Below are 9,937 nucleotides of genomic sequence, written 5' to 3'. Positions count from 1 at the left end.
AGACAATTACACATCTAGCAGTGAAGCAAATAACTTTACCGCTGACATAAGTTCCCAGCACATTGCAGTGAAATCACAACTTAAGATTATCACAAGCATTAGCTGCAAACACGTCTCACTTTGTTCTCTCAACCATTCTGTCCGCATACAAACTGCGAAAGTGAGAGAGAAACACAACAGCTTGCACTCACCAATGCATATAAATTCTTGTTTTTTTTTTAATAATTATCCAAGCGTTTCTTCTCCTTAATATCCAACAACTATTACAAACATCAACTCAACAATTTTCTGATAACATCACATCTGCCCAACTTTGATTCATGTCATACTTAATTTCCAGTGAAATTCAATAACTGAATTATTAGAAAAGAAAAAGAAACCCACAATATTACTCATCAACAAATCTTTGAAGTTGTTGACCACGTAAACCATTCCAGAAGGCAGCTGCATTCATAACCTTCTTGCCAGGAAGCTGAATCTCCAGCACCTCAAGCAATGTGGACCCTCCACAGGGGAATACTAATGCACCCTTTTGAAAAGAGATGTCATCTGCTTGGTTGACCGGATTATTGCTATGGCTGCAAACTTTGGTTGTGATAATTTTAAGCTCCAGCATATTGTGGTGACCATTTTTATTGTCAACAACCACAACTTTAGCTCGAGTTCCAGGCCATCCTGCAAATGCACGAACCTTGTTATGTAGGGCTACAGCTTCCTGGTCAAATGATAGCCATGACTCCTCAGCAGAAATCTTTGGAGCTAAGGTAGCTTTGGAGTCATCCTGGGGCTGCGCTTTCAACTTAGCTGAACCATCAAATATGTAAGGAAGCTGGTGAATCAATAGTTTGGATCCTTTAGAAAATAAGAGAGCAAGCAAATCTGGGGCCTTAATATGATCATCGATTTCCATTTTTTCACTGGCAATAACAGGTCCAGCATCCAGCGCACGGACAGTGAATGCTAAGGATACTCCGGTTTCCCTGACACCATCCTGCAAAGCTCTTTGAACAGGTGCTGCACCGCGATACAACGGCAGCAAACTTGGGTGTATATTTACTGTGCCCAATGTCGGGATATTAAGAAACTTGCTAGGTAAAATGTTCCCGTATGCAGCAGTAATGCAAAGCTCTGGCTGCAAAGCTCTTAAGGTGGAAAGGAACATATCCTCTCCAGCTCGTGTAGGTGTGAAAATGAGGTCCGAAGGGAAGCCTCTGTCAAGAGCATGTTGTGCTAAAGGAGAAGGCAGCAGCTTCTTCCCCCTATCCTTCCTGGAAGGCGGTTGGGTGACAATTGCTGCAACCTAAATCATACCAAGTTGGTCTATCTATTTCAGTTCCACAAAATGTAACAAAACATAAAATTAAAAACAACAGCCAGTGCAGGAAACACTTAAACACTAATTATAAGATGGGTGTCCTTGGAAAACATATAGCAAGAACAGAATGAACCAGAGGTTGAACAAAAACACACCTCAAACAGAGAATCAGGGGCACCGGATGCATCAAGCAGGGCGTCAAGAACAGTTGCAGAGACCTGAGGGGACCCTAGGAAGACGAGGGGCTTCCTGTTCCTGTTGGAAGAGAAGCATAGAGTAGTAGAAGAAGAAGGAGTGGAGGCAGCGAAGCACAAGAACCGACGCAACATAAGTGACGAGGAATTCATTCCTCACCTTATCTTAAGTGACGAGGAATCTCTCAAAGGACTTTTATCAAACAGGTGATATGCACAGCTTACTAACCAACAAAAGCTACACAACTCGGATTACAGGGGATTATTAACAACCTTGATTACCTTGTGGATGATATCGATCAATGGGCTAAGTCCTCCAGAGATGGAGATTATGGTTTAGGGTTTTGGTGAGTGATGTGGGGTGAGGTTGGGGTGAAGTTGGAGATTATGTTTTGTCAACTACTAATGGTCTAATGCTGCACAAAAACCATTACTTGGTCGTGCATGTTTTGTAACCGAATATATGTATCACTATCATCACACAACGTGATACTCCAACGGAAATGTTCTAGCTCATGAGAAATTGATATTTTTCTTTAAAAAAATTGAAAAATTGTCAATTTGTAATGAAATCTTAGCTTCAACAGAACACCTAAGAAATTGAGAAATTTAAAAATTGATATACATGATTGACAAATTTTCAAAGGAAAAGAGAGAATTTGCAATAATAGTTTTCTCTTTCAAACGTTCAATTTTTCAGTTTATTTTTTAAAATTCAAGTTAGCTATATTGAAAGTACCATTACATGGCAACGAAAAAAGTTCTCTCTTTTTCTCCCTGGTTCTCTCTTGGGTTTCTTAGACTTTTGGTCACTCTCTCTTCTTGTTTCGCAAAAATGATCGACGAGGTTTCACGATTACCAATGGTGCTCGCTATATTGGAGAGCGGTCGAGTGTCCTTTGGAGCTGTCGGTGCGGCGGCTTTCTCTAGTCATTCGTATGCGGTGGGCAGACTTATGTCCTCCAAGAAGAAAATTGTCCCAAAGCTTTCATGGCAACAATGGTCACACTTTTGGGATCTTAAGGGGAAGCTGCAGATCAGGGATCAAGGGGAGCGTTATGTGATGCGATTTGATGACGTGGAAAGCTAGAAACATATTGTTGAAGGAGGACCATGGTTTTACGGTAAGACAATGTTTGCCCTAGCTCTCACTGACGGAGGTACATAGAGATGGCACCCCCCAGATTTATGATTTTATCTGCATTTGGTGTTTGGAGTCTAGCTAGTTTAGAAGTTTTAGCTATGCTGGCACCCCCTAGTCCTCTAGATTGGTTTGGTTTACTAATAAAAATAATAAAAACTTTCTCTTTCTAGGAAAATTAGTTGTTTAGTCCAATAAAAAATAAGAAAAACTTTATATTAACCTATTCCTAATACAATTATACTTCTACCTCACCCCACCAATTAACATTGTCTTCTATACATAATCAAACTCATAGCAGCATATTCGTACAAATATATTCAAAATCAGTTGAGAGACTACAAATACATCTTCCTGATATACAACGAATAAGATTCGATGCAACTGAAACAATAGAATTTGATTATTGATTATTGATGACTCGATTATATGAATATGCTACTATGAAATTGATTATTGATGACTCGATTATTGATGACTTTCGCGATATGCAGGAGCGACGAGTCCATTTTTAATGTATAACCCTATTTAAAAACTTTATTATATTATAGACTATTTTTTTTTTTTTCAATAACCTCTTTTATATCGGCCCCCCTCACTTATATTTCCTGGTTCCGCCTCTGCTAGCTCTGTATGACGGCAGGAAGAATGCGACGCTGGTTCCGATCAGATCCATCTTGGCTTGGGTTGAAGTTTTCGGCCTCCCACCAGATCTCATCCTGTATATGGTGGGTGCAACTCTTGGCCGGATCATCAACCATGATAACCCGAACCTTCTCTTAGGTGCGCGAGCTAGGGTTCGAATGGAGCATAGCTTGGACTCTCCGGTGAAGCAAGCGTATCCTCATATGCGCTTTGATTTCAAGGAAGGTATGAATTTGACCTTTGTGATGTTAACCTTCAAATACGAAAGAGTTTGTGGGTTATGCAGGATCTATGGGTTGTTGGAACACAAGGCTGATGGCTGTTAGGGACTGCTGGATATGTTTGTCACACCCCAGACTGGGGTGTAACATAACCCTCATTACAAATGCGCTCAGTTAAACCTAACACACTCAATTTCCAACTATTCCTATTAAAATTCCTTGTAGAAGTAATACTAGTCGCCTATAGACCTCAATTGGTGTACAACAAATTAAAACAGAAATCTAAACAAGAATAGTCTTCCATTAGATGTCTAGGTAATAAATAAGGAAATTAAGCTACCTTCTTGCCCTTAGTAGTAGAGCTAGCCTCTCCCCGATCAGACCTTGAGGATGACATGTGAGACGAAGTAGATAATTATTGGGTAAGCTTTGGCTCAGGTCCACCAAAAAGCCTCCATAAAGGAATTAGCCTAAACCCTAGCCCAAAGGCCCAGATCCAAGCCCATATCTCTTTCCTCTTCCAGGCTAGCAATGTCGCCTTTGCCGACCACCTTCTACGAATCTCCAGCAGCCACGATTTTCAGTCATCAATTGGTCCAAACAGCGCCATCGTCCCCAACCGGAGCCGCACAGTCGCCGCCTTACAACCAACATGTCCAATCGGCCCCATTGGATGGAAGGAGTAGTCCTGCCGGTAGCCAAAACCAGCGAGACATGCCATTATTTGGGGATGTTCTTACACAACTAGTGCATTCACTTATGCACTTGCCATGGTTGTTTTTCACCACAAAGGTTTAGTTTTGCATTCTATGTAGGTTTTTTTTTTTTTTTTTTTTTGGGTATGAATGAGGCCAAAAGAAAAGAAAACGCCTAGAACAACTTAACCAGAAAAGAGAACACCAAGAACAACTTAACCAGCATTGCTGGACATTGCAGGTTCTAAAACTTCTACTTCTTGCAACACCAACAATAGAAGAGCTTCAGTAACTATAGCATGAGGATCTTGCATAATGCAAATGCCTTTAGCGTGGAGAGTACTATTCTTGGCCAGCAAGTCGCAACCATGTTACGTTCACGATGAATATGCATTCTATGAGTATTTTTAGTACCTCCATAAGTGATTTGTTTTTTTCTGATAACCATAGCATGCTAATCAATATTAAGGAATGCTAGATGGACTGCATTGACCGTCTTGTTTGGGTTTAATGCAACTTCATTTCTTAGCGTTCCAACTTCCATCTCTTTCAAATTTCAATGCAACAAAGAGAGCTTCAAAAACATTGAAGAGAGTGCATCTAATTTAAGTCAATAACAAAAGAGGAATTGAAACAGGCCTACAAACCTGATTACAAAGCGTCAAACAGATGGTTCCACTTCTGACAGTTCATATAAAAACGCACCACTTAGAAACATAAACATTGCAACTTTCAGACTCATTCAGACATCGTCAATGGAGGTAATCACTCAGCTGCACAGCCTGCACTTTGTTTCTCTATATCTTTACGTGCAAAACGCAATTCGCTCGAAGCTTATAAAGGTTTGGTTGGTGAATTTCCAGAATTGGTGCGGTCATATTGCTTCTTTGGTGTCATCTGACCTCACTAAAATTCCCAATCCAGATTCTCCCTGCAGGAGGTTCTTATTTCTTCCTTTCTTGGTCACTCGATTTTCTTTCCTTTTTCACGGTTTAATTTGATTCCAGTGTTTATTTTAGGTTAATGTCATTTTGAATCAGGTAATGATGTATTTCTGAAACGATGAAGAATTTCTTTGTGCTAGATGTTCTCCTGGCCTTCCCAACCCCTATCCGATTTGGCGTTGCTTGTACTGTGAGGTCGTCTTCTGTGGTTTCGGTGTGGGCAGCCATATGTACCAGCATCATAAGGAATAAAAACATTCTCTTGTTATCAGTTGCAGGTACATGTATTTAACCAAAGATTTTCAAGTTTCTACAAATTGATGCCTCGAGTCTTTCATGCTCTTCATTTTTCTATTTTGACTTACTTTAAATGTCTTCTTGTTCATTACCTTCAGTAAGAACGATCCAGTAGTTTTTTGTTACTTCTGCAAAATAAATGCAAATATTCATCAAGTGATCCAACAATTGCAGGCTTTCTCCAAGGTGAGTTTTCTGTTTTGGCTTCTGAATTTTGTCTTATCGATCTATCCTCCAAATTCCCATCACAGCTGCCTACGTCACATTTTTAGGATAATTCTTCTTCATCCAAGCTAGAGAAGCTCGATGCTATGATGGCTGATGTTCCTAATCTCATATCCAAACCATTTCCTAGCTTTGGTTTTCTTCAACCATCTGTTGGCCAGGATGAGTTGGCATTGGCCAAGGAAGGACTCCAGAAGATATTTGATCGTGGGTTAGAAGCTTTAGCTGGTGACGAAGTGCAAAAAGAGTTTCTCACTTACACAGCCATTCTTTTATCAGTTGATTCATGCTCATCGTAGTTAAAGGCTAACCTCTCATCATTCTTAATAAATCTCCCGGAGGAAATCTCTCATCTTGTTCAAGCTCGAAAAATGTTGAAGTTGGTCTTTGACCTATCAGCTTCAGTTACTCGGAAGAAGTTTATGCTCCGGCAATGGAGTTCCAAGTATACGGAGACGAAGAAAGAAAGTATTTCCTCCGAGGAGAAAATTGCCAACCTTATGACCAAGATTCGAAAGTTGGAAGCTTCTCTGGCAAAAGAAGAGAGCAAAAAAGCTAATATTGATGAGGTTTTGGATACCATCGAGACAGAAGTAACCACTACCAAAGAAGGATTGATCTCAGACTTGACACAAGTGTCTGCCATAGAAGGAACAATCCAAGCTGCTAACGTGGTAGCGCAAAAGCAGCGGGCGTGGAATAGCCTAAGGGCTAGTTTTACAAAGTTTGCATGATGTATCTGGGTATATCCTAATTTACGATATTTAACAAACCAGTTTGTTGCTTGCAGTTAGACAAAATGGATTACTACCCAATCATGTCTATTGACAAACTGTTTTGCCCTTAGATAATGTAATAGTATAGCTCATCGACTAGCTAGTCAAGCATATGAGGCTGTCCAACGTGAATATTGGCAGAGGCAGCCTCCTTGAATTCATGACCTCGTTACCAGGGAGTGTAACCCCATCTCATGATTGAATAAAATCTCTCAACTCTTTACCTCGAAAAAAAAAATAGACAGGAAAAATTCATAAAATGAAAGAAGGATTTTTCTTTAGGATTCAATGATTGTAAGTTATATATAATTCAAACCTTATATATGAGTTGATTGTGTACCATTATACTACCAATTTTAATCATCCAATGCTAGTGCAGAAAGTGGTTATTTCCAAAAGCTTGTGGAACTTCCTAGTACATCGCAAGCACGCTGTTCACACTCTAACTTGCCCCACCTTGCATCAACTCGTTCACAGGGGAAAATCACTTTGTTAAGGCTGTATCAGTAACCCCATATATTAGGAATCAAAAGAAAAAGGTTTGCCAAAACTGTATAATTATATTCAGGTGAAAGTTCAGGGCATAGGTCAGATAGCCATGTAATTTACAGAACCAGGGAAGTTGAACTTATGTATTGATCTTTCAAAACATCCACATCAGGCAAAGCACAGTGACATAAAACTTGAATTTAGACGTGAGAGAATAAGTTACCTTCTGTTGACAGTATTATGCACATGACATAGCCATTGGGAGAATTCAGCATGAGATCCAGCCTGTACAGGATTTGATCTGCCAATTGCAAAAGTACATCCCGTAGATTCAATTATATAAAGGGAGCCTTTGTGAGATCAATAAAGAACCGTAAATGTTGTTGAAACTTAGGGGAGCAACTAGTGACCACAAAAACTGATGAACTTCAATAAAGTGTGACTTGCCTCAGAATTTCTTGAAAATGATCTGCACATTCCTTGCAGGGGTACATTCGTGATAATATTGACATCTGAATGAACAATGGATTAATGGAATCCTGTTAGAAAGAGTTCTTCCACTATATAACTAGCGTCAATCTCATATATGTGTGTGTGTGTGTATAGAGAGAGAGAGAGAGAGAGAGAGAGAGAGAGTAGCATACCAATTCTTTTACATCCTTCTTCTGTTGCCTTGTTGGATTATCCGGATACTGAAAATTTAATTTGAGTCAGCAGTTAAACAGCTGACTACTACGTTTAGTATCTTATACCATTTCATGCATAAGTGATGCAATTCATGTGAAGTTACATTCTGAAAAATGCCTGGATGGTTTCTCTTTTACTTTTCCTTTGTATATTAATATGTACTCATAACAAAAGGGAAGGCTTGCATACTTGCCCAACTTAAACCTGGTGAGTGAAAAAAGGACCCTTCCCAGACTTCATATGAAAAAAAAAAACGAAGAAGAAGTGTAAGAGGAAGAAACGATTGAAGATACTTTTGTGATATAGTCTGGCTAAAGGCTATAGTACAACATTATGCGGCAATCATACAGTGTAGTGGGTGTAATCTAGAAAAGCTGAAGACACAAAATTCAAGTCCGACAACTAAATTGGATAGTAAACTACATAACCTATTTCAGTCACCTGAGCAGCTAGGGTGTGAAGAAAAGTCCAAGTGGCCCTTCCAAGTCCTTCTTTAGTCACAGGAGCACTCGACTTCCCCTGAATCCAAAAGACTATTAAACATTTAGCAATAAAGCAAATAACTTTGCAGCTGACATTAGTCCTCAACACATTGCAATGCAGTCTCAACTCGAGAACCCCCATACACTAGCAATAGCTATTCTGTAACTACTTTCCAGAACCACTATTTTTGTATACAAGCAGCGAAATTTAGAGAGCAAAATAGTCCTCACCAATGCATATAAAATCTTGTTAGAATCTCACTCAGGACTTTTATCAAACAGTTGGTATGCATAGCTTACTAACCCAGAAACCAAAACGGTAAAAAAAAAAAAAAAGCAACGAAAGCTGCAAACTTTAGATTGAAAAAAGAGTGTAAAGGATTGGTGGTTACCTTGTTGATGAGATGTTGGGTGGAGTCATTGTGCGATGGGGTGACTTGGGAGGAGGAAGAGATGGAGATGGAGGGGGCTTTGGTGATGGGTGAAGTGGGGTGAGGTTGGGGTACGAGATTAGAGAGATGGGTCTGAACTGTGTTTGAGATTTTTGTGAAAGTTTGGAAGAGTGCCTGTAATGGGTTCTCAGCCATTTTCAGAGATTAGGGAGAAGAAGCGAGAAGGAGCCAGAGAGGCCAGGGAAGCGGGATAAAGGTTTTTGTAGGGTTTAGAGTTATAAGGGTCTGTTTGGGGTGTGAAGGCACTAGAGCTTCTATGTTGTAGACAACATATGGATCATAGCTCTTTTATGGTAATTGACAAATAAATACAACATCAAAAACCATGAAATGTAACTAACCGTTGGATATAGACTCTATCATCATCGTCATGTATATGTTGACTACTTTATCAAATATTTATTATTATATATCTATTTGTTGATCACTGTTTATCTACATACAACTGTACATCTACAGTAAAAAACAGTTTTGGGCTCGGACTGCGTTTCGTCGCTTTGTGTATCTCTCTCGACCTCTCTCACCACTTTGTATATCTTTTTCTTGATGTCTATCGATCTCATTCAGCCACTTCCATCTTTCTTCCTCTCTCTCGATCTCAAGCTCTCCTTCCTTCTCTTTCGTCACTCCTTTCATCTCTTGGACGTACACCAGACTGAAAGAGAGAGGGGGACCAAAGACTGAAAGAGAGAGTTTGGCTAAGCATCCTGGGTTTTTGATGAATTCAGGTTTGGTACGCTTCCTCTTCTCTGAAATTTTGTTTTTTTCTATGTGGGATTCTTCTGGGCTTATGAGTTCTTTTCGTTTTGGTTTCGTCGCATGCCAGATCAGAGAAAGACGGAGAGAGGGAGGGCAGAGGTGGTGCTTTCGGTCGAGTACCCAACAAAGCTCTGAAGGGAGATTTTATCAACACCAAGAAAGGTGCTTCTTCTGCTCTGGGTAATTGATTTTCAGATTATAGATTCTTATAGAAATTGACCTGCTTACCGTAATTTTGGGTTTTCTTCTTTTCTTTTAAGAATTTGGACCTGCTTACCGTATTGGAGTATGATTGGTATACCTGATTGGGTTTTGTGGTTTTAGTTCATGTTATCAATGCTAGATTATGCTTTCTGGTATGTAGGATAATCAATATGTAGTTGAAGAACACTAACATATCTGAATCGGTGGACATCTTTAGTGTTATTGAAGAACAACTAAAGATGTACTTATTTCCATAGATAAATAAGCTCATGGTGAAATTGTTATAATTAGTAATAAGATACTAAAGTTGCTAGGTTTGATCAATTCATTTGAGAAGAATTAGCAGTAAGTTGATGCCATGATTTTGGGAACAGTTCTACATTGAAATTCGGCAGAAAAGGGATACTTGAT

At 39.5% G+C, this 9,937-nt stretch overlaps 2 protein-coding genes and 1 non-coding gene across 3 annotated transcripts in view; 1 reads left to right on the top strand and 2 right to left on the bottom strand.

Moving 5' to 3' along the window:
- Window positions 1–224: 224 nt before the first annotated feature.
- On the bottom strand, window positions 225–1,966 carry LOC101312782 (methionyl-tRNA formyltransferase-like). Its single transcript, XM_004289744.1, has 2 exons — window positions 1,471–1,966; window positions 225–1,300 (listed from the first exon to the last, which is right to left on the bottom strand). The coding sequence occupies exons 1-2, from the start codon at window positions 1,660–1,662 to the stop codon at window positions 389–391; spliced, it is 1,104 nt and encodes a 367-aa protein (XP_004289792.1). The 5' UTR covers window positions 1,663–1,966; the 3' UTR covers window positions 225–388.
- Window positions 1,967–6,708: 4,742 nt separating this feature from the next.
- On the bottom strand, window positions 6,709–8,842 carry LOC101312497 (FAD-linked sulfhydryl oxidase ERV1-like). The gene is made up of 6 exons (XM_004289743.1): window positions 8,504–8,842; window positions 8,071–8,148; window positions 7,587–7,634; window positions 7,390–7,454; window positions 7,166–7,243; window positions 6,709–6,951 (listed from the first exon to the last, which is right to left on the bottom strand). The coding sequence occupies exons 1-6, from the start codon at window positions 8,696–8,698 to the stop codon at window positions 6,840–6,842; spliced, it is 576 nt and encodes a 191-aa protein (XP_004289791.1). The 5' UTR covers window positions 8,699–8,842; the 3' UTR covers window positions 6,709–6,839.
- Window positions 8,843–9,000: 158 nt separating this feature from the next.
- The window catches only part of LOC101312299, a 2,987-nt gene continuing 2,050 nt past the window's right edge, over window positions 9,001–9,937 (top strand). Inside the window, exons 1-2 of the transcript XR_183896.1 lie at window positions 9,001–9,291; window positions 9,390–9,484. This is a non-coding gene — a transcript (uncharacterized LOC101312299). The remainder of the gene's footprint in view (window positions 9,292–9,389; window positions 9,485–9,937) is intronic.

Source organism: Fragaria vesca, linkage group LG2, assembly GCF_000184155.1.
Source record: "Fragaria vesca subsp. vesca linkage group LG2, FraVesHawaii_1.0, whole genome shotgun sequence".
Classification (NCBI taxonomy): domain Eukaryota; kingdom Viridiplantae; phylum Streptophyta; class Magnoliopsida; order Rosales; family Rosaceae; genus Fragaria; species Fragaria vesca.
This window is presented reverse-complemented; position numbering and strand designations above follow the sequence as displayed.